Source organism: Solenopsis invicta, chromosome 4 (assembly GCF_016802725.1).
Source record: "Solenopsis invicta isolate M01_SB chromosome 4, UNIL_Sinv_3.0, whole genome shotgun sequence".
In the NCBI taxonomy this organism is placed as follows: domain Eukaryota; kingdom Metazoa; phylum Arthropoda; class Insecta; order Hymenoptera; family Formicidae; genus Solenopsis; species Solenopsis invicta.
In genome coordinates, this window is record NC_052667.1 from 28,556,062 (window position 1) to 28,580,490 (window position 24,429).

Sequence of the window (24,429 nt, forward strand, 5' to 3'; positions counted from 1 at the left end):
TCGCGTGTCACTGCGAAAATTTCATCTAGACAGCACACAATATAATTTATAAAAAATTTATAATAATTATTTCAATATTTTATAAATATTTTTGTGATCTTAGGTTGAACAAATCGTAAAGGTTTATCACAAATACCACGTAAAAACATTTACAAAATATGTATAAAATATTATACATTATTATTAATTCTTTTACTCATAAATTTATAGTCTAGATTTTATTAACATTTTGTATAAAGATTTTATAATTTCTTTCCTTCGTGTTTATAAAATATTTATGATATATTAAAAAGTAAGTAGTAATAAATATTTATATTTATATTATTATATTTTATAAATATAATTGTGTACGTGATGTTGTCTGGGAGTGACTAGCTCATAATATTATGATTTATTATTTATATTATCATATAAGTGTTTTTATGGTTATTTATAAATTTCCGAGAGAGTAGTTTTTTTCTTTTTAAATTTCAACTCCAAACTAGGTATTTAAATAATGCGCTGAGAGAGGAGACAGAGAAGCAGACGAGGAAAGAAGTAGGAAAGAAATTTAGATGGCGTTACTAGACAATTTATCTATCTCCTCACGTCACAGCATGTGCTTTCCGTTTTGATCAATAGGATCAACAGCTGCGGTACTGTATTATTATACAGACTCGCAGAATGTCTTTACTAATTCGAAGATGCAAATTCGACAATTATTGGCGATACCCAAAGCTCGTAAATCGGATAAAGCTTGACGAATTACATGCTCGCTCACTAACTAACCTAATTTCGACTTTGAGACATTTTTGTAATGCACGCGCGAAACCGAATATTTTGGACGATAAAACTAAAAAGTTTTTAGATTATCTCGCGAACGAGTACAAAAACAACTCTTGGAAGAATAATAACTTTGTCAATTTTATGGATTTTAATGCTTTCGATGGTTTATTGAGCGAAAGAGTGCAGCTCATTGAAAATATTCAAAACTTGCATGATCTAGGTATTGTCGTTATGGTAATTGACGTTATTTTTAATATTTGTAACTTTTTACAACACTAAATTTTTTGTTAACAGGACAACAGGACATAGAGATGAAAAAATTGGCGGAGGAGGAGGAAGCGTTGTACAAAGGGCAATTGAATGAACTTGACGAGAGATTATTGGACATTGTGCTGGCAAATATGTACAAGGATTTTTATGATAGCATCATTATCGAAATAACTGCTGGTGTCGGTGGTCAGGAAGCGATGCTGTTCGTTAAGGATTTATATGATATGTACTTGGGTTATGCCAAGTATTTAGATTTGGATCATGAAATAATCGACATGGAGGTAACCGATAACAAGGGCATTAGACACGTCAGTGTTATTATATCTGGCAATCAAGTCGACAAGTTCCAACACGAGGGTGGTGTACACCGAGTACAGCGAGTACCAGCCACAGAAAGATTGAGTCGAGTGCATACCAGTACTGCCTCGGTGGCAATTTTGCCAGTGCCATCAGAAATACAGATTATGATTAATGAGAAGGATCTGAAAATAGAGACAAAAAGATCATCTGGCGCAGGTGGTCAACATGTAAACACTACCGACTCAGCAGTGAGGATAACACATCTGCCAAGTGGAGTGAGCGTTACTTGTGAAGTACACAGATCGCAAGATAAAAATAGAAAAATGGCGATGGACAAACTGAAGAGCGTCTTGTATGAGCGGCAATTGAACAAGCAAACGTCATTTACAAGCGAGCTACGGCAGAAGCAAATGGGAATGGGATTCAGAAACGAGAAGATCAGAACGTATAATTACAATCAAGATCGCGTGACCGATCACAGACTAGGTCAGAATGGGACACTTTACAACTTGGCAGAATTTATGCAAGGTGGTGAGGCTTTAGAGGAATTAGAAAACAAATTGTGTAACCACATACGGGTAAAAACTCTGCTGGAAATAGTCAAAAAGCTGGAGACTCAATTAAAGTGATGCTAGTCTTTTCTAAAATCATCATTTTGTGCTATAAGATTGTATATAGGGGGATTCATTTTATATAGGCAAGTCATTGTACAGAACACATAACCAAAAATATATGCATATATGTATGTATAATATTAACACATTCTCTTTGGCGGATATCATTTTCTTTTACTTTAATAATAACACAAATATGATTTAATAACATACACATCACACACATCATGCTGCTATAATAAACATATAGGATATTGTACTTGCTTATTATCTTAATATAAGATACTAATTCTCATATTAATTGCATATTTTAAAGCAATTTATCTCACTAACAAAAATACAAAAGTACAAAAATGCAGTAATATACAAAATCCATATGTTTATAATTTTATTTCTGGATCGGTGCTTTCTCTTAATTCATAAGAATCGTGGAAAAGATCCTCGTCACTTTTATATGTAAACTTCTTTCTATACTTTGATTCCATGTATCACAATTTCATCCGTCTAAACAAACTGCACACGATACGTTATTTGAAGAGACTTGAGCATGCAGCATGATAGCAATCTCACAAAAAAAAATCTTATTATTTTTCATTTGAATAACCTGACCCTTATCTATACTTTTTATATTACTTTAAATTTTTGTATTTGTCGCAGATATACAAACTCTGAAGCAGCTATTTGCCAGATATTATTTCTGTCCTCTTTTTTATTTCTTCATTCATAAAATTTACTTTCTCATCCTTCATATTTTCTAGTTAAACAAAAACATTTAATAATTATTATATTCTTGAATATTAATTATAATTTGCAAAAATAAATTAAATTTAATACCTTTCAACTCTAATTTTTTATTATCTTCTCTCTTCACATTAAGATTCTTAATACCTATTTCTTGATTTTTTTCCAAACGCAGCCGCTTTGTAAACATCTTGAATATAAAAAAAATATTAAAGCTCATAATATGTAAATTATGTCTTCTTTAATCGGTTTAAAAAAATGATTAAGTGTCAAACAGATTAATAGACAAATCATTACTCTGTACGATCTGTTGTCTCTTCGTCCACCTTCACCTTCATCTTCACTATCACTATACTCGTTTTCACGCTGTATCCTTTTATCTAAATCACATTGAGGCAGTCTTTCATCAAGATTCATATTTTCTTCAATTTCTAAATCTTCTATAATGGCACCATCTTCTGGTATTACTTGAATTTGTACGCCAGGTGCATGAGGTAGCATTCTCAAATTTTCAAACAGTCTTGTTCTATGATTAAAAGCAAATTGGTTTATTCATAATATATGCAAAAATAATAGAAGAACTAATGTAGAAGTAAAAATTGGAACTTACTTAATTTTGTCAAGGTATTCGATAGTGTTTTGATTCAATATATTTGAAGGACTAATATGTAATTTAAAATCAGGGCCGAAATATTCGAAATAATCATTATATGGAAGTTCATTATCAATTTCACATCCAAGAGCCACCGATGTCTCATATGTCCAACATCTGGACACATTTCTGATGGTATAACCACCACCTCCCAGCATCAAAAAAGGTAAATTATATCTTTTTACAAATTCTACGCATTTGCCGTGACCTCTCACAGTTAAATTGAAGCATCCCAATCGATCGCCTGTGTTGATTAATGTTCGTATTAAAAATTGTACAATTGTAATTTCTTTTAAAAAATGTTACCTGTCAATGAATCTGCTCCGCACTGTAAAACAACAGCGGAAGGTTGAAACATCTCCATAACTTTAGAGATGACAGGAACAAATATCGATTCATAGCTTTCATCATCCATACCATCCCTTAAAGGTACATTAACTGCATAATACTTTCCCTATTAATTATAATAAAGAAAAAATATATATTTAGTGATTTTTCAGATAAATAGTATTATGTTGTTTTGATAAATTTTTTTTACTTTTCCTGCTCCTACATCGTGAAGGTCTCCCGTACCAGGAAAATATTCTCCATACTTGTGAAATGAGACTGTCATTACTCTATCCGTTGCATAAAAAGCTTCCTCCACACCATCGCCATGATGAACATCGATGTCAATGTACAAAACTCTTTGGTGATATTTTAGCAATTCTAAAATTGCAAGTACAATATCATTTACATAGCAAAAACCAGAAGCTTCGCTTTTCTTTGCATGATGTAAGCCACCGCTCCAATTGATGCAAATTTCTGAGGCTTGCTTGTTGAGTTTTACAGCAGCAGCTACAGATCCACCAGCTGATAACTGACAAAATTCATACAAGCCGTCGAAAACAGGGCAATCTTCTCCTACGTTAACTGTCCCATAAAAATAGAAATATTAAAATACTTTAAAACATAATTTCAATCAAACGTAACTGTTATTATCTAACAATAATAACTTACATTGTTGCATTTGTTTGTTGTATTCCGGCATATTGTCTGGGCGTATTGATCTCAAAAATTTGATGTAATCATCGCTATGAAATTTTGTCATTTCTTCTGCTGTAGCTTTATGAGGTCGCTAGACAATACAAAATACCAATATAATATAATAATTATATTCCAACAAAATATATTTTGATAAAAAACTGTAAATAAAAAATAAATGAAACAAATAGAAAAATACAAACATAAAAAAGTTCTCACATATATCTCCATCTTCCTATAAATACCATAGTTCAAGAGTAGATTGTGTGTCATCCTTATACGATGCGGCTTCATAGGATGCCCTTGGCCATAATAATAATTTCCAATATCACCTGGACAAAAAAAAATATAATTTGTTAAATCAAGACAGTGAATCAAAAAGCTTCAAATATGTCATTATCATTAATGGATGTGTCAATGAAGATTACAGTATACCGAAACACATTTGAGACTCTCTCGCAATAAACCATATACAAATTATACTAATTTCCTCTGGATTGGTTGAATTATCGATTCACATAGAAAATATTGTTGTAAAACATAAAAGATATATCGAAGAAAATAACTACATTGAAATTTATCATACTGATACAATAACCATCAGAGATTCTTTGTTATGCGATAGCTGTATATACTCAAGAACGGCTAACGCTACAGTCGCGCGATAGCACTGCTGAGAGTCTCTTGGCTTAACGACATAAAAATCGTATTGTCAAATATAACGAGTATGCAAATCTCAGTTTATTGCGTTGAAACAATCGTGCTTCGTACAGTTTATCAATCAAGTTGAAAATAGATTGATTGGTAGCCGAATATCAAATCAGATCAGAAAAAGAAATGATGCACGAGCGTAAGCGATGCAAACAAACACATTTCAACAAACTTATATTTCATGATTTTACAATGGTTTTCTCAGTACTTACTATCATAATAATACGAGACGTGTCTTTTGAACGGTTGCATAGCCAATTCTGCAGGTGCTGTACAACTTAAAATCGGATGAAATACTGGCTTACAAAATTAAACGAAAGCTATAATGGCTTATACTGGCAAGTATACTGAATCGCATGTGTCGTTCTAATTCGCTTGCACTGGCTTGCACCTAAATGGTTAAGAACAGGAGAAAATTCCCCCCTTTAAAAGAGCAAGTCAGTTCTAGCGACATCTGGATTAGAACTAAATCAGTCACGTGTCGAAATGGCAAACAGACGCGCTAAATTCAAATTGTACATTAATCTTTATAAAGCACATTAAGACATCTTCCATTTTCAAATTTTAAACGTATAACAAAATAATGTGCGAAAGATTAAAACATAAGAAGAAAAAAATATTGACATATTATCAATATTAATATTACACGTCAATCAATTATCGCAATATTAAATATACATATAATTGAAGAAAGATTAAAATTGCAATCGAGATTATTACAGGGCGTAAAACAGATTCTTTAACAATCTCCAACAATTCATGTAAAGTAGAGAAGCGGCAGAGACTGGAAAATAGGACAGGACACGTATATATCCAAAAAGGTTCCTCTCCAGACAGCATACGATATTTATAATATTTATAAATATTTATTAGCATTTATTTTTTAAAAATATTATATAAATGTTATACATATTTTATGGGTAATTATTTTTACGATAAATAATCTTTATGATCTGTTCAATCTAAGATCATAAAAATATTAAAAATTTCGAAATATTTTGACAAGTATTTGTAAAATATTTAAATAATTATTATAAATATTTTTGTAAATCTCTTATAAATACTGTGTGCTGTATGGATTGGAAATAACGAAACTGTTGAAGACATAAATAAGGTTTGAGTAAAGTCTAGTCTTCTCTCGAAAAGTTGTCATTTTGATACGAAAACGTCCTTGTTTTACATAGGCAAGCCGTTGTACATAGCAAATTGTAATAAACTCTATGTAATACAAACAACATCCCCGTTCCCTGAACGGAACTCGTTCCCGCAACGAGGCCACCATCCGAGAACCGGAGTTCAGCGATAATATATAGAACATTCGGTGATTTATTCGATAAACATACAACAAGATCTCGATTCTTCGTTTTTACTTTTTCTCTTTGTTTAACCGCGTGTCCAAAGGCACACACTTTTTTACACACATACACACAAGCACACGCACATACACTCACATACATACACATAAAATACACACATTTCAGTATAATACAGAGATATACAAAATTAACGTTTCATAATTTTCTGTAGATGTCCAACGACGCGCATCGTATCTCCGTGTCGTCGTCGGTTTATAATGTACAAAGCGCGTATGCGAATGTATCGTAGTGTATTTGTGAACATGTATCGTGTTAGTTACGCCACCCTGCTTCGACAACTAGAAAAATCTACGTCTTAACGAATTAGCATTTAAATTGGCTAAATCGGTTCTAGAATACCTGGAACTTTCTCTTATATCATTCAATTGACCTATCTACATATGGTGAAAATGTCAAAGTCGGTTGAGACACTGTTTTAATGATTCCCGAAATATATCCTGATATTTAATAAAAGAAAAATTTGTTTTTTGATTGTGAAAAAAAAACAAATTCTTCTAACAATACCGGATGTATTTGGAAAACCATTAGAAAAAACAATCTTGATCATATTCTAATGTCTCGATATCATATATTCGGTGCTTAAAGTATTTCCAGACAGTTACGCATATTTGAGACAATTTCGATTTTATATCCAGATATCTATTGTAATCGCATCATAATTATTGCTTAAACAATATGAAAATACGTCGCAAATGTAGGTGACTATTTATGTATTAAAAGATTCGTAACGCCTATATTTTTTTTTATTTCTCGTTTCGTCTGTTGAAAGATACAATCGTTTATCTTCGATTCGAGTGCAAAATAATGGGAAAAAAAAGATTAAGAGACATTGATAAGAATTTATTTGAAATTGAATACCTTTAATTTAAAGAATAGATTCCTGGTGATTTCTTTAAAATGGCGTAATAAAACGCATCTAGGAAAATCATTCATTGAATCACACTTTTGTCCCTCTATTTCATGATCGAAAATGTATTAGCGAACGATTCTACGCTAAACTTTTGAATTCTGATCATCTAATCTGATTTGTGACGATTGATGATGATGGAGGACACTTTTGTATCTTAGCATACTTTTTGATCTCGATTGCGTTCGTCACATTTGATTGATCGCGTAGAAACTGGATATATCGGGCAGGATTAAATAGCACATTAAATTCGTCTAGAACGACTCGACTGCGTCCACATTTATAGATCGCAGTAACGAGAGGTAGAGAGTACAGAATATCTCAGAGCATTCGTGATCAGAATTGATATATGTTTGGATAAAATCAAGAAATTTAAATAGTATATAACAAATATAAATTTGAAAAAAAAAAGTTAATTTATTTTTATCATTTCCCTCTAGTGTATACTAAGTTATCTATATATTTTTTTTTTAGGTTTTCCCTTGTTTTCAAATTGGATTGGACAATTAACGAACAAATAGATGAAAAATTGTTCAAATATGCATTATGTAACAACCCTGATCATCGGATGAGAAGATATACTGGAACTGGATATACAAATATCCACATACGCTCCATCAGTGAAAGTCTGTTCGAGGCAAGGCATACCATAAACTTCATCGTTGACTAATTTGACACCAATAGTTGGCTACGAAATCAGCTTGACCTTAACCGAGAAGAATGGTACTCTTTCCAGCTAGTGCACACATCAATAGCAATATCAAGAGGAACAAGTTCAATCTGGCATTTGTCGCCAAACCGCACTGATCCTTGATCTCACTCTCGCGAGTATGTGTACGTATACAGGATTGTGGACGCTTTCGCTTGAGACCGGGGATTGCTTTTTGACAGACCAACGTGTTATTTTTATAGACCCATTCCTCGGGCTTGGTGCTCAGTGGCGGCCATGTCATTTTGCCACAGATTTCGTGTATCACTACCAGCAGCATGTTACTATGAGCCACCCGCTGAACCATGTACTGACAATCATCTGTGTCCTTATCGTGCGACTCAAACGAGGCATTTAGGAGGTACAAGCCTATCTGTAGATTCAATGATTAAACATCAAAATATGGAAAAGAAGCAAATTAGAATCAAGGACCAAGAAAGTAATCTATAATATATTTCAAAATAGTCTATTTCGAAATACTCTAAATACTCTGTTAAGACAGCCATTTTAGATGTGATATTGTAATATTAGTCATTTGAAATGTATTTTATTATAATAGCTTAATTTCTTGGCCAATTTAAAATTAATTTTTTTTAATAAAATTATTTAGTTTAGAAATTATATTAAGTACAAATTATAAAATAAATTAAATGATAATTATTAGATTGGTACAAAAGTTCATAGCGGTACATATATGTATAGTTGAATAAATCTACTTACAAATATCTAAACATTTCTCTTTGAATTCTACTTAAAAAACGTTATGAAAGAACTTTTGTTACAATATATAATTTTAATACTTATGATATATGTATATACATATACATATTTTAAATTCAAATTTACCTCTTGATCACATACTTCCAGGCGTGTACGATTGATTATAAAGTTTGGTCTGTCGTCTTTTAGATTAACCGATTTCTCTTCATCTTCAGGAATCGAGTCATCGTTTTCATATCGACTCATACCATACACTGGAACCTCATCAGGCTCCAATATGCCCATTTTCGCCCAAGCCCAAGCAACTTGACTAATCATCCACGTCAATGCTTTCTGGAAATGCTTCCATGGCTGCAACATGACATTTTGCTACTTAACTTTAAAATTTTGATACATATAAATATAAATTATATCTCTTAATCTCATTATTTTTATTGTCAAGATTTATCTGTCGCTTATATTTCTATGAAAACGAAAAAGAAATATGTGCATCATTTGATTCTTACATCATCAAACAATTAAGATTCTTTTAAAAAGGCTTTAAAGAGTCTTTAAAGTCTTTAAGATTGATTATAATTAATGAAGAGCTTGATTTTTCTTTTGACTTTTGGCATTCTTGATTTAACACTATTATTATTGTAAATTGCTCACAGTGAGAAGTACGTTGCCGGCATTCTTCGTTTGCGAACTCTTGAAGCATACCGCCTGATAATCAAAGATCCTTATCCTCTCGAAGACACCATCGTCGACTAATCTACTCATTATCGGACCTCTAACTTCACCGAAAAATTTACCGGCGTCTGTCTCATCCTCGGCTGCGATTATGTAGCCGTTATTGTCGATAAGATAACATGCTAAGTTGTCATCGCCGCAGGTCTGCTTATTATGACAATTACCATCGCAATTAAATGTTATATTTTGAAAAAGCGTTTGCAAGGCAGTATGCTGGAATTGGAAGCCGACAACCAAGGCCGGCGCCTTTACATCGTTTCCTGCAAATTTATTTTTGCAAATTTTGATATCTTATTTTTATCATACATACTATTTGAATTATAGGCAAGTCATGTAATTTGCTAGGTTCTTTCGTCTAATTGAAGTTTGATATGCCGAAGACTTAAACTTATATTGAAGATAACAATTACACGATAATTATTTATTTAACATTTAAAATGTAAATTTTATTGATCCTCATTTTGGATGATTGGTTTTTATATCAACTAATAATATTTAGGAAATTAAAAAAAAAAAAAATATGTAAAGTAAAAAAAATGTAATTAAGATCTTTACATTTTGAAATTGGAAAGAACATGTTCCTCTTTCACTACGATAATAGCTTAAATACCTACTTACCGATAAATACAGCACGACTGGCAGTAACTAGAGTAGTGTTGTCGGCACCCTCGTCATCGATTGGCACGGAAAAAACAAAACTGTCCGGGCTAACGTAGTACTGCTCAACCGCTCGTTTGTACCATACTTCATCGATAGCACGAGGATACAGATTACTAAAATGATCCTCCGGTAGCGACATATCTTCCTCTGAAGAAAAATCTTGCCATCTGGTCAGTCCACTATGTGTGGCCATAAATGCCAGGACCACCCCAAAGCGTTGTTTGAACTGTTTCCTACGGGAAAAGATACTTTAGAAATAACCATTCGGATTGTCTTCGCGCCTCAAACTGGCGTTTGCTTGTTTTACTTTTACATAAAAGTTTCAAGATATATGTTTACTCATTGTCAATATGCAACTATACAACATACACAGGTTTTTCAAATTCGTACGCAACCTCGCAGCTCGTTTGCGCCATATATTTGGAATTTGATTTAAAAGTCCGAATAAAGGAAAACACAAAATTATATCGCAATTATCATTCCACTTTGATGTTGAAATTACAATTGATCACTTCGTGAAAAATCAAACAAATTATATTTTTTTAAAAATAAAATATAATTTGATCATTGTATTATACAATAACTTATAACATATATTTTTCTGATTATTATAAAAATTAAATGATCAAAGAAAATATCCTTTTCAAGAATGGCGCAAACGAACGAATGAGATACTTTCGAAAACATTATTATAAAACAATCAATTGCACGTCAGAAAAATCCTCTTGCTTTTGTAGTGTCACTCGCAAAGCATTCCTCCTTTTTAGGTTTCTGTTCCTGAAAGATGATAATCGCCCTACGATTTGCAAGCTAATTTGCATCAACCTCAAGATGTTGAAAGATGAAAAGAGAAAGGGAGTAAAAAAAACAAGTAAAGAAATAAGAAGACAAGATTATTAATTAGTTTGCACCAAGCATTTTGTGTGCTAACTACTATACATGTATACCCAGACAGCACAGGATATTTATAATCAATAATCATAAATATTACTATTTATTTTTTAAGAATATTATTTATATAAATAGTTTATACATATTTTATATATAAATATTTTTACGATATTTATGATAAATTTTTGTAATTATCCAATCTAAAATCACCAAAATATTTATGAAATATTTATGAAATATTTTGTAAATCTTTTATAAATATTTTGTACTGTATGGGTTCCACCAAATTGTTTGATACGTTCGATATCAACGAGCGTATTAAGCGATTTGATACTGATTTATTACCTATTGTTAGCACATATCAATGCGCTTGGTATAAATTATATATGTATATCGCGTGATATCAAAATAAGTACTAAGCAATTTTTATAGAGAAAAATAGCAAATCAACTAAAAAAAAAAAAAAGAATCTCGCCAAAGATACAGTTCTACTAATTCTTCTATAAAATTTATTAATATAAAACTTTTTTATTTTATTTTGTAATTAAAAAAAAGATAAACACAATTCTCTAATAGGAAGTGGAAGATGGAACAAAATGAAAGAAACTTTCGAACTGATTTTGTGATAAAAAGGAAGAAGGTAAAAGATAGAATTAAGAAGAGAAAAGAAAACTAGGAAGAGCCAACGCTCATATTATATGTATATAGGAAGAGTCGACATATTATAATATACGACACGAATGTTGAGAGAGTTAATTCGTTACTTTCTAAGAATGTAAGGTGCGTTGTGATGGCGTTACCTGGGCATCTGATTCATCAGCCTAGCTAAAGGTCTGCATGGCGTTAAAGTGGTAAGTACATTAGTCAAAAGGAACAGATGAACTTTCTATCCTCGTACAAACAAGAAAAACAAAATAGAGAAATAGAAAGATAAAACTGTGCATAAAATAGAGAAATAAAATAAAACACGGGACGGAGTATCTTGTGTGTAAAAATGAGCGCATTTCAATTCTGATAAGGAAACAGTGAAAAAGTAGAAAAACAGCGATGTCTCCGTCCTAAAGATGCATCGAGCAGCGATTAATCGTTCCCTTTTATTTTACATTTGATTTTTTATGTTTTATTATTACAAAAATCTTTTGATGCGTCTATTTTTGATGAATTATCAATAATTAAAACTGTTTAATATTAAATGTCCGTAATGGATTCGCAATAAAGTTCTATCAAGTTCTTATAGTTTTAATTTTATTACAGTTCTTTTTATAAATCAATCAACATGTAACGATAAATGACGTTAATTTTAATGTAAAAATAATATTACTCTTAATTACAGAGTTACAACTACAGAGTGAGAATGATATAAAACATTATAAAACACGAATAGTTATGTTAGAAAATTCGGTCGATTAATCGCGCCTAATTTATGCGAATAATAGGGAAAAGAGATAATCGTTCATTGTTTTTCCAAGTAATCTAGTCATGCTGTATAAAGCACTGTTACGTTAGTTAATAAATTGAAATTATGCTCACCCTTCCTTGGTGCTGGGATTCGGTGGGATTTGCTGGGCAAACCACTCGGTTACCTTAGCATCGTATACTAGACTGAGCAGTAGATTCCTGTCGCAACAGTACGAATCTTTGTCGGCCTTGTAGGGATTAGCTATCGAATGTAAAAAAAATTTTAATGCTATGCTTAATTTGAGTATTCTAAAATATATATTTTGTTAAATGTTTATCAAAATATTTTCGATAAAAATAACAATAAGTATAATAAAAGAAGACTACGTATAATAAGATATTATCAAGAGATAGTGGCTTACGACGAGAGCTGTGACTGGAACTCGTAGCGGAGTGTTCTGGCGGTTGGGATCGCTGTTTCTTGTCGATCCACTTCCAGCCTGGTAGGCGGGTACGCTCCAGAAAATGTAGGAGCTGCAACTCCGAGGAGTTGAACTTGTGTTCACCCTCGTAGTGATACCTAACATTTACAAGATGTTCATAAAAATAAAAAGCCAAAAAATTGTCTCCATCTTTCATTAATTTATAAATTTGTTGTGTTTTTTTTTACTGCGTATAAATTTTATTTTAACGTAACATTAAAAGAAATTTTACGTAAACCGGATTTGTAATAAAAATTCATTCAAGACTTACTTGCAATACATCCAATTGGGATGCACCCGCCAGTTATTACCCGCGAAGTAATCTGTCACGTTTTTCCCTACGATAGTTCAATTCGTTCAAATTTGACATAGATGATCGAGGTCAGCGACGAAAGCCTCGACAATTCGGAAGGAAAAAACAATAATTTAATATCCCCAAGCAGAAATTGAAATTGTTATCGTTGCAACAAATTTAAAATTTCCATGTGATAGAAAAATTAATTTGCACCAATTGTAATTTTTCATCGTGAGTAAAAATATTATCTGTAGCTGTAAAAATCAAATTAACGAAGTTATATCGATTAATTCTCTCTGAAACATTGTCTTATGTATATCTATTATCTAATTAATATAACAAGATATAAATCAAAAATTGTTCATAATATTACTTTACAGCTATAACTTGTTATTAATTGAATTTTAAAGATGCAATAAGAATCGCAGATCTTTCCTGAATTTTTTTACAATGTTAACATAAAAATATTTATGTGATGTAACTTTGCTCAGTAGAAGCAACTTTTCTATTTAAAATTTTAGATATTTGAAAAATGTTTGGAGAGGTAAATTTCATACAATTTTACATAGTCGCGTTATTACGAGTAAACCGCCAAACTTCAACATTCGTTTGATTTATTCGATCACGTCGTCTACTTAAATCGCATTCTTACGAGCCTTGAGTTTCATTATTAATTTGTTTGCGTTTTTAATTAATTCAAGTCTCAAAGTATTTTTAAAGAGATTGTTTATAATAATGAGTTCAAATAACAATGTTCAACATTCTGCGTGAAATAATTTCGGACAATTGTTGGTATCTTATAAGTGAAAAATATATATCGTTAAAAAGAATCAATTTAATCACAAATAATCCGATAATATTGCTGGAAGCTTTCGTCGCTGTAAAATAGTTTAATAGAATTAAAATGCGTACCTTTAGCGTGAGATCGATGTATCTCCTCGGTAGCGTGTACGCGGTAATTTCCAGTATGATCGTGCTCAGGCAAACTGACCACTATTGTGAATGGAGTGTCCGTTATTCCCACGTAATCGTATTTTCTCTTCACTCTGCCGACACGTTTCTAAAATGATAAACATCAAAGTAAACACATCAATTGAAGTCATATGAATAGACCAGTTTAGAAAGAATTTTGGTGAATTCTTATTTCCTTGGAAATACAAATGACATATGTTCCTACGTAAATACGTAAATTAAAACATATAGATTTGAATCAAAATCCATTTTAAAACAAACAATTCGAGTTATAAAAGAATATCAAACTAGCATTCATTATTTTTGAAACTGTTTCTCTCCAAACATAATAAAAAACTTTTAATTGTAATTATAAAGATGAGATTTTTGTAAACATTTATGGATTATACTCATCGTTAAATTTTGCGAAAATGCACTCACCATGTCATCATAATGATACTTTGTGTAAAGCGTCACGGTACCATTCGTCTGATTCACCACATTGTCGCGAAGCTATGGAAAAACACTTATATATATATATATATATATATATATATATATATATATATATATAAAACGAGGTGTGTTCAAAAAGTATCGCGAATTTTGAATTTTCGCGGGTTACGTATATTCGAATTTCGATCTTTTTGTGGCGTTATGTTGGTACTCATGTCTCTCACTTATGCCGACAAGCTCGGCCATTTTGAATGTTCACTTAATTGTTGACAGCTGCTTTGCTTGCACGTGTTTTGGATCGTCTTCGATTTTTACCTATTCAAAAAAATGGATCAAAGAACCTGTATCAAATTTTGTGTGAAAAACGAAATTAAGTGCGCGGATGCATTCCGAATGTTGACTGTGGCATACGGAGAAGCTACCTTGGACCGAAGCAACGTTTATCGGTGGTACAAAATGTTCTCAGAAGGCCGAGAAGATGTGAACGACGAAGAGCGTGCCGGACGCCCGAGCACTTCAACAACAGACGAAAAAATTAATGAAGTGGAGAAAATGGTATTGGCCAATCGTCGAATCACCGTTAGAGAAGTTGCTGAGGACCTAAACATATCGATTGGCTCGTGCCATTCGATTTTTATCAATGATTTGGGCATGAGACGGGTCGCCGCGAAATTCGTACCAAAATTGCTCAATTGCAACAGCATCGCATGAACATTGCTAATGAGATGTTGGACTCTGTCCGCGACGACCCAAATTTGCTCCAGAGGGTCATAACTGGTGACGAATCGTGGGTTTATGGTTATGACGTGGAAACCAAAGCTCAATCATCTCAATGGAAGCCGCCGCACGAACCAAGACCGAAAAAAGCGCGCCAAGTTCGGTCGAATGTGAAAGTTTTGCTGACAGTTTTCTTCGATTGCAGGGGCGTGGTGCATCATGAGTTCTTGCCACAGGGTAGAACGGTCAATAAGGAATATTACCTGCAAGTTATGCGCAATTTGCGCGAAGCAATCCGCCAGAAACGCCCGGATTTGTGGAAGAACAAAAATTGGCTTTTGCACCACGATAACGCCCCTGCTCACACATCGTTGCTTGTGCGCGACTTTTTGGCCAAAAACAACACACTAATGATGCCGCAGCCACCGTATTCCCCAGATCTGGCCCCCTGTGACTTTTTCTTGTTCCCTAAACTGAAGAGGCCCATGAAAGGACGACGTTACGCTACGCTTGACGAGATAAAGACGGCATCGAAGGAGGAGCTGAACAAGATAAAAAAAAATGATTTTTTGAAGTGCTTCGAAGATTGGAAAAACCGTTGGCACAAGTGTATAATATCTCATGGGGATTACTTTGAAGGGGATAAAATAGATATTCATGAATAAATAAATAATTTTTGAAAAAACACAAAATTCGCGATACTTTTTGAACACACCTCGTATATATATAATGTCATTTATTATGCATATGTAATATTTAATGGCAGCACTGTCTAAACTTTGAAAGTGTGTCAGTGACATCTTGTAACTTTTATTATAGAAATTATTTGTTTATTTGTTAAAAATCTGTCAACGTTTACGTAGAAATTGTACTTTTATAATTTTTTTTATTTATTTACCGTGAGGATTCCTTCGTCGAAATCTCTGGGGTCATTATTGTGATCCATTAGCTCAACTTCTGCCATATCGACGCTATTATATGCCGGTTTCAAGATACCCTGGAACTTAAATAATACATATATTATTTTTACTACTTATATTTATTTCGTTACGTTAAATAAAATACCAATAATCAAATAAGAAAAATTTTACAATTTTACGTAACATAAATGTCAAATCAAGATATATAACTTATGCACACAATAAAAAAATGTTATGTATAATATATAATTATTATAAATTTGATAACATAATTTAAAGATCATTATCCCAGATAGCTAAATCTGTCGAAAACAGATCTTGTAAAATTTTGCTACAAATCTTGTTGGTTTAGAAAAATACAAAATAACAACTTAATACATTAAATAAATTTAATTCAATAATGAATTTGATTCATCATATGATGTGTAACAAAAGCTGTTGATAGCAAATTATAGGTAAATGTATGCCTATATAACCAGAAAGCAAATTAGTTTCAAAATCGCAAGATATGCACAGTGAAAATTGATGGCAGATTGGCAACAGAAACCGAGCAGATCTGTCTAGCGCAGCGTTATCATATTGTCGGTAGAAACGGAATAAGAAGACGGAACTGCGCTGAATACAATAATTATAGAATTGCCACTAGATGATTTCTCTTCTCACATAAAAAATTTGTCAAGCTCTTTACCCATTTTACATCATTTTACATCATACTTTATCGACATTTTGTTGACAACTTGTTGAAAAGTGTTGCAAGCAAATCGCCAACAAGGTAAATCCTCGTTTAATACAATATTGTAGTACAATATTGTCGTAAGCAAAGAAAAAAAACACGCAAACTGAGTACAGCTTTACAGAAATTTTACGGCGACAATTAATAAAACATGTATAATTATGGCAAAATTTCAGTAAAGTTACGGCAATTTGCTCAATATCAGAAGTAAAAAAATATTATTTCAGCAACATGCAAGCAAAAGTTTGATTTAGTAAATAATTCTGCCAGTATCATATTGCCATAATAATGGCAGAATTATTTACTGAATTAAACGGCAACAGTTGCTAGCAAATGGATTGCACGCCTTTGCTTACTGAGCTGTTGCAATGACGAGTTCGATACCAACTTGCCACCAGTTTTTTAATTAATTGGTAACTGGGATATACCACTGGTCGAAGATCGGGATGAATCAGGATGAAACCATTGTTGGTCACGATGAAAGCGTAACCGTTGACGCCGAGCTGCTCCCACGGAGAGAAAAAGAAAAAGATTATATTATCGTGATTTGCACTTGTTATGCACCGTCAATTGATGCACTATTCATCACAAGCTATAATGGTTATTAATAGCATTTTCGTGTCACTCTTCTTAGGCCGTGTTCTGATATACGCTGCCAATAATAAAAATCTATATAGTTCACTTAACGTGTATTATGAATTTTCAATGTTGGCAGTGTATATCAAGATACAGTCTTACACTGTTAAATATTAAAGATTGTTACTGTTATATATTTGGCAAGAATTATGTAAGCTGAATATGGCTCAAAACAAGAGCCGAAACGTTCTGTATTAAATTTATACATGTGATTACTCAATTATTTGAGATTTTCTTACGCGCACTGTTTGCCGCGCCTGACTCGTATTTGCCGTTTATACATTGCTTAATTTAAATATTAAATAATCCAATTTAAACCAAGTTTTTGATTCACAATTAACATTTGTTAATTGTGAATCAAAATTTATTATTTTAACACAAAATATATAGACAAAAATTAAAGTATTAAAAGAACAACCTCATTTAATCAACTCATAATGTGATTAAATTACTTGGGTTCAAAATAAGTAGTGTCCGTATTAACATATGTACTTAATAATAATAATAATAATAATAACAAATTTGAATCAAAATAGTTTAATATTTTTGTACTTGTGTAACTTCACATGTTTTAATTTTAATTGATAACACATTAAATAGGAGGAATAGCGACCTATAAGGATGATAAAAAATAACTCAAACTAGATAGAATTTGACACTACAAATTTAATAGTGTGAGTTACCATATTTGAATCCAAAAAAGTATTTAGTCTCTCATTGATCAAGAATCTCATTTATTATTTTAATATTGTATTGTTTTATCTCTTTCTCTCATGTCATATAATATTTATTATAGAATTATAGATCATACTTCTATATTGTAATTCCTCGAATTTCTAATAATAGAGTCGAATTAATTTTAACTTTTGCATTAGTAGCTTTAATTGATTAGAATTAATTCTTTTAATTTTTAATCAATTATCAAATTACAAATTTTAGCTAAATATAGTAGACCATTATATTTTAAATGTGAAATATCCTGAATTGCTACTCTACAGTTTTTAATTATTGTTATTTATAATTAAATGTTGAAGATAAAAAGTAATTTGTTACTTTTGTAAAATAAAACAGAAAATATACAAATAGCAATATTGTTCACCATGTGTGGCATCATCAATTTCTGGATTTCTCTTATCGGAACATCCGTACCAGCAACACCGAGGAGATTGGCGACCATCGTCTGCGCAGACAATTATCAATAGGTTAATTAGGAAACTTGCATTATGTCGCATTGCGTGACGTCTCTATTATATCATGACAACGTTATTATGTTGAAATAAATTACGAATTATCATCATCTCAATTCGCATAACCAGAAGCATATCTACCTTCTCCAACAACGTTCTATTACAATGAATTCGTCTACATAAACACGTTTTAGTATAATCAAAAAACCATATATGTGAGAATTGATCACCCCTCGCGTGTGTGCAATAATGAGCATTAAAATAATTTTCAATGGCAAAAAGTATACGATAATATCCATACAACATTTTTGAGAAAAAAAAAAATTGATTAACAACATTTGTTCATCGAGTTACTAATGTGACAATTAATTATCTATTATTGCGAAACACAACAATGAAATAGTTACTGCAAAGTTTTGCTAAATAAAATGATGTTTAGCGAAATAGAATAATATCCATTATATGTTGTAGAATGACAGAGAAATAGAATGGAAAAATTTATCCAGATTACGAAATTATCATGTAAATATTAAAATTGTACTTGAAAAAATATTTTCATTTTGAAAATGTGTAAATATGCGCGCGAGAGGGACGAGCAATAAGAGTGTAAATTTCTTGCGATTAAACGCAATAACTAGCTGTCAACTACTGTTTCAATGTGTACGTAATAATAATAATGATAATAATAATAAACGATACACAATGAAAACTCTATAGTGATTAAACAATCAATTCTCTCTATAATTAATTAACAACATCGGACGCAGACTACCCTAAGTGTTAGTTCAAGTAACAATTAGCTCCGTTCTAAGTGACGACCTTTCTCTTCCTTTTTCCCATTTAATAGAAAACAACTTAATAGAATATTTTATTTTTATATAGAGTATTTTATGTGATAAAATGTTAGAGAAGTAATACTGATCATGAGCAGCACATGCAATAAATTTTTTTGTTCAGTTCAAATGTCACAAGAGTGTGTGCGGGATTGATTAAGATAATTTTGAGAGGTCGTCGCTTGAATTAGATCTACGAATGTCTCTGACTAACGAAATCTAGCACTCAATAAACTGCCAAAAATTCATATTATTCATGTACGTGCGTGTCTGCTGTTACTTGTAATAAAAGGAGCAAGTGTTTGTGAAAAATAGTTATTATTAGCGTTATAATATAATGTAAGCCATTGTTCTCACATTACATATATTTTAATCTTAAATTTAATTTCAAAATGTTTTGTAAAAAAAAAATTTAAAAAAAATGCAATCAGTTTTAATTTTATTAACGAGATTTTTTATTTGAATAAAATCCATTCGCTTGCTCCTTCAGTTAATATTTCTTTCTTTTATTATGTAGATATATAGTAGTCACTGCAGAACTCTACGAATCAATCTTTACGAGGATATTTTTTCGCCATATGCAATCCAACAGGCGGACAGGACTTTGCCTTTTTTTTCTACTCGTCTCGATAGGACACAGGGTAGACTAACGTACCTAAACCTACCTAATAATTCCAGTAACTAATGTTAGAGATCAACATAAGATACCAAAGTCGAATATGAACCTAAAAAGAGATCTATGCGCGTCTACGACCTTGTTCCAGCATCATTTACATCGCGATTATATTTTCCATGCATTTAATAGATTAAAATTTTTAATAGATTAGAACCGTTCCTTTCTAATAGAAAATTTAAAATAATTGCAATGTTATTGAAATAATTATCTTTTTAAAGCAAATCTTCGAAGTTGAATGAGTCTAATGAGTGATAAATTAAGATCTGTTAAATGACAATTAAGGCTGATAGTGAAGATAAGGTCGTAGGTCGTCAATCGCACGAAAACGAAAGATAAAGATAGAGGATGTACTATATGCATTATAGAACAATGCTGCTTGAGTTTTTTGCTTTAGCTGCCAACCTCTCTTGTTTCTGTCACCCAGTATGCTTCGTTCACCAGCACCTGCCTTGTGATGTTCTGTGGACAAAGAGGAACTTAAAACCGAAGCAAATGCAGCATGAATATATACCTCAAGGAAATGTGATTCGCGAATCTCACGGCTTTTATCTCGGTTATCGCTTTTTGGGTTAACAAAGCAGTAACACATCGAGAATCAGAGAATTTATCAAGATGTTGCGAGGAACGTGAAAGCGTATGAAAGCGCAGACAACAGAAAGAAAAAAATGAGTGATATTTTTGATTAATGATTGCTGAAGAAAACTGTCATTTTATTTCCACATATGTATATAAGAGGATCTTAATTAAACCTTTAAGCTGTCCTTTATCGACAATGTACGGGACGTACGACTGTCGTCCTTCTGCCAGCCGATATTCTTTGTAAAATAATGAGTAAATAGAAATCTTACCGCGTTCTCGCGTCGATCAAACACCGGCATGCTAACCGAGGTCATTAGCTCGTATTCCTGCAGTTCGCTCATCTGATCATGTCGTCGTTTCTGCTTCTTCACGAATCGTCGATCCTGTTCCTCGAAGTAGTTCCTATTCAGGTAGCGTTGCTTCTGCTCCTCACACTCGCGCTGTTCCCACAACCAATCAGTCATTTTTGGATCCGTTATGTCAGCGTAAACAGGAGTCCAGATGGTCGGATGGTCCATGCGACCCAGCACCAAAGGCCTTGCCATCACCGGCACATACTTCAACACCTAACAAATTCAAAAAATTCAATGAATAAGCCAATCTAAGCGGTTATAATGAAACAAGATGTCTTATCGACTCGAATGCCTTGGAAAAATTTTTCGTTCGTTACAATAATTACAATATTTTATGCTTAAATTTTAATTTTGATAAATTTAACATTATTTGAATTGTTTATTAAAATTTTAACTATTAATAGTAACTTTTTTTACCAATTGTTTTTATAAAATATGATTTTTAAAGACTGAAGTCTCTTAATCCACTGACCTCTTCTCTCACTTCCGCTGGAGTGCACAGATGTACGTAGTATCCTCTATTGGCGCAAGCCATCCACTGTATCTCCCGTACATCTGCAACCTCCCGACCGATCAGATAGGTGAATATTCTAACGGGCATATCGGCCTTATATGGCTCGTCCGTATTATTCTTCCAGTTGTACGCCTCAAAAATCTCCTTGTAGTTGTATGGTACGCCATCGGTGATTAACATGATTGCTTGATTGCATCCAGCACCTTCTGACTTATTACGAAATGTTTCTAGTAATTCAAAAGCGGTCGTCAGAGCCAGAGAGAAGTTGGCGATCTTCTCTGTTTCAAGATCCAAAATGGCTCGCTTTAGTTCACGTACGTTCGCCAGATTCGCCTGGACCAAGGTATCCTTGAAGCATGGCACTACCTGCAAATTTACCAATCAATTAATAAGTCTATTAATTTTTTGTTCTTTTTCTTTCTTTCGTTTCTTTGGATTAACAAATTCAATTCTTTCGATAGATTTTTACCTCTTTGGTCGAATTGGAGAATGTAATGATGTTGACGAAGTCATTGTTACCAAGGGTATCAAGGATGTTGTTTATCACGTGCTTGGCGATCTCCCGTCGTATACCAGTCATACTACCGGATGTGTCCATCAGAATGAGAATATCCTTCGGACTAGTAGCCGCTTCAATGTACCAGCTCCTTGTTCTGCAGTCGAACAGATCCACTGGGTCCATGATCCAATTCATAGCAGGATATTGACGCATAAAACCAGTCGCGCTGCCGAAGTATTGCCATGATAACGACGGGTCTTGCTCAAAATTGTTGATGAAAGTACGATCGAGCGCTTCGGACCACTTAATCGCTTGGATGACAGTCGATGCGCGTTTGTACACATTCGTAGGCACATGTACCGCCGACATGCTGAGATTCACCGGGCCACCGAAGTGAGAATTGTATTCAAGATTAATAGGACCGTCCTTTGCGTCGACGAAGTTGTAATCTGCCGGCGGATCTACGTCGGCGGATGATAACGCCGATGTTTCAGCCACGTCCATTATCCTCTGAAAGCAAAAATAAGATCATCTAATATGCCGAAATAAAGCGATAATTATCGTTATGATAATTACATTTTAAATAAAACAATTAATGTGCTCGATAATGGAGAAAATTGTCTATTGTTATTACAAATTTAAACTTAAATATGATGAAATAATAAAATTGCCGAACCCTGATAGCTGAGATCTTGGACTCCATCATAGCTTTAATGTCCTTAGCAATTTCGTGGACGAGAGCATTTCCATCACGTGGAGTGACCTCCGCCGTCTTATAGCTCTCTTCGAACTTCTCCACCTTTGTCACAAACTTGCCCAACTGCGACAACTCGAAGCCTAGCTTGTGTGCCCATCCTTTTACTCTGCCAATTACAAAAGTAATATGATCATATCAAAGTTATCAAAATTATGTGATAATAATGATAATAATATTAATAATTTTTATTCAGAAGACTAGATAAAACATTCATTTTATTTGTTAAATTAAAGGATCAAAATGATTTTATTATTTCTAGTTCCCAATTTCTTTTCATATCGCGAAATTAACGTAATGATTTAACGATAATTAATTTATAACACTTTAATAAATGGAATAAAAACAAAAGCAGTGTAATTATCAAATAACAACATTTGTACGAATGATAATTTGATTGCATTAGCAATCTGACGAAATAATTATCTATATTTATGAAAGAAATTAATTTCTCAAAGTGAGATATAACAAATGTAAATCGTAACTCTTTATTCACGATTGAACGAAAGACGAAATTATTCTTTCTTTGAAAAAAGATATTGTGCATATAAATTTGAAAGTACAATAATCCAGTTTATATTTTCAGTTTTCAATAATAATGCAATTGTAATAATCTTCACTAAACAAATATTTAACAATAAATAATTTTAGTGAGATTTCTTTTTATTTCTGGCAGCATGTCTTTTGTGAAACATGCCGTGATCGCAACGATTCCCTTAAGAGATACAGTCCTTCCTTCACGGTTGACCTAAATATCACACTCATTATCGTATATGAATACAGAACGATCGAGCTCGTGTTTATTGCCACAGAACTCAAAAATATTATAAAAGAATACAGAAACAGGACTAGATAGATGACTGCCTGGCCACGAGGTACTTACAAATTATGGGAGATGATGCTGTCGCTACGGTCGGGTACCTCGATCAGGATCAGGACGACGACGACAGGTATGAAACAGGGCCTCATAACTTTCCCTGACCACCTGCTGGCTACTTTGGTCCGCTCCTTAGAGAGGTTGTTCGTGTACGAGGACACGGTAAATAAAATCGAGGCTCGTGTTTCACATCAAGAATACCTGCGATCGTTCTGCTCGACGTCGATCGTCGCCGTCGTCGTATGCGCATTCACTAACTTGGTGGCGACTCATGCGGGACCTACGACAGCTCACTCGAGTCTATAAGCGCTTTTCAAGCTTATCGATTTTCCGACCAGACTTGCGCACGAATAACATGAGTAAACGATGCGCGACCGTGCCAACTATCGAGGATCAGAATTGATAGGATTATTTAATATTTTTCAATGTGTATTCGATTGTCGAGGAAGTAGGATGATCATTGAGGTGTTAATCAAGAAATAAGACTTACTATTAAAT

The 24,429-nt window shown here is 32.8% G+C and overlaps 3 protein-coding genes across 11 annotated transcripts; 1 reads left to right on the top strand and 2 right to left on the bottom strand.

The window, feature by feature from the left end:
* The first annotated feature begins 363 nt into the window (after positions 1–363).
* On the top strand, positions 364–2,093 carry LOC105200808 (peptide chain release factor 1-like, mitochondrial). Its single transcript, XM_011168550.3, has 2 exons — positions 364–985; positions 1,060–2,093. Exons 1-2 carry the CDS (start codon positions 664–666, stop codon positions 1,962–1,964), a joined length of 1,227 nt encoding a protein of 408 aa, XP_011166852.1. The 5' UTR covers positions 364–663; the 3' UTR covers positions 1,965–2,093.
* On the bottom strand, positions 2,067–5,949 carry LOC105200387 (histone deacetylase HDAC1). 2 transcript variants are annotated; one of them, XM_026132797.2, is made up of 9 exons: positions 5,289–5,949; positions 4,585–4,697; positions 4,342–4,459; positions 3,881–4,254; positions 3,649–3,796; positions 3,301–3,586; positions 2,988–3,216; positions 2,784–2,880; positions 2,067–2,703 (listed from the first exon to the last, which is right to left on the bottom strand). In XM_026132797.2, exons 1-9 carry the CDS (start codon positions 5,326–5,328, stop codon positions 2,627–2,629), a joined length of 1,482 nt encoding a protein of 493 aa, XP_025988582.1. In that variant the 5' UTR covers positions 5,329–5,949; the 3' UTR covers positions 2,067–2,626. The 2 variants fall into 2 exon arrangements, with proteins under 2 accessions (XP_025988582.1, XP_039304434.1); XM_039448500.1 differs by lacking the exon at positions 5,289–5,949 and having other exon boundaries at positions 4,569–4,695.
* Positions 5,950–6,189: 240 nt separating this feature from the next.
* LOC105200388 (voltage-dependent calcium channel subunit alpha-2/delta-3) lies at positions 6,190–24,205 on the bottom strand. Of its 8 annotated transcripts, none has more exons than XM_026132806.2 (19): positions 23,938–24,205; positions 22,977–23,163; positions 22,271–22,810; positions 21,760–22,167; positions 21,204–21,500; positions 20,758–20,814; positions 18,759–18,839; positions 17,452–17,526; positions 16,269–16,373; positions 14,639–14,710; positions 14,159–14,306; positions 13,223–13,289; positions 12,892–13,049; positions 12,602–12,731; positions 11,872–11,904; positions 10,139–10,413; positions 9,440–9,780; positions 8,915–9,139; positions 6,190–8,441 (listed from the first exon to the last, which is right to left on the bottom strand). In XM_026132806.2, exons 1-19 carry the CDS (start codon positions 24,021–24,023, stop codon positions 8,067–8,069), a joined length of 3,660 nt encoding a protein of 1,219 aa, XP_025988591.1. In that variant the 5' UTR covers positions 24,024–24,205; the 3' UTR covers positions 6,190–8,066. The 8 variants fall into 8 exon arrangements, with proteins under 8 accessions (XP_025988591.1, XP_025988588.1, XP_025988587.1 ...); XM_026132803.2 differs by having other exon boundaries at positions 13,223–13,274; positions 17,380–17,526; XM_026132802.2 differs by having other exon boundaries at positions 17,380–17,526.
* Between the last annotated feature and the right edge of the window lie 224 nt (positions 24,206–24,429).

What these genes read in the sequence shown, in the direction of transcription:
- LOC105200808 (XM_011168550.3), top strand. Translation starts at nt 664, where the DNA reads ATGTCTTTACTAATTCGAAGATGCAAATTCGACAATTATTGGCGATAC. An exon ending in TCAAAACTTGCATGATCTAG is followed by an intron (nt 986 to 1,059) that starts GTATTGTCGTTA and finishes TTTTGTTAACAG; the next exon opens with GACAACAGGACATAGAGATG.
- LOC105200387 (XM_026132797.2), bottom strand. Translation starts at nt 5,328, where the DNA reads ATGCAACCGTTCAAAAGACACGTCTCGTATTATTATGATA. An exon ending in CAACAAACAAATGCAACAAT is followed by an intron (nt 4,255 to 4,341) that starts GTAAGTTATTAT and finishes TTTATGGGACAG; the next exon opens with TTAACGTAGGAGAAGATTGC. An exon ending in CGGAGCAGATTCATTGACAG is followed by an intron (nt 3,587 to 3,648) that starts GTAACATTTTTT and finishes TAATCAACACAG; the next exon opens with GCGATCGATTGGGATGCTTC.
- LOC105200388 (XM_026132802.2), bottom strand. Translation starts at nt 24,023, where the DNA reads ATGAGGCCCTGTTTCATACCTGTCGTCGTCGTCCTGATCCTGATCGAG. An exon ending in GGGTGACAGAAACAAGAGAG is followed by an intron (nt 18,840 to 20,757) that starts GTTGGCAGCTAA and finishes TTGTCTGCGCAG; the next exon opens with ACGATGGTCGCCAATCTCCT. An exon ending in AATCCCAGCACCAAGGAAGG is followed by an intron (nt 11,905 to 12,601) that starts GTGAGCATAATT and finishes AACGCCATGCAG; the next exon opens with ACCTTTAGCTAGGCTGATGA.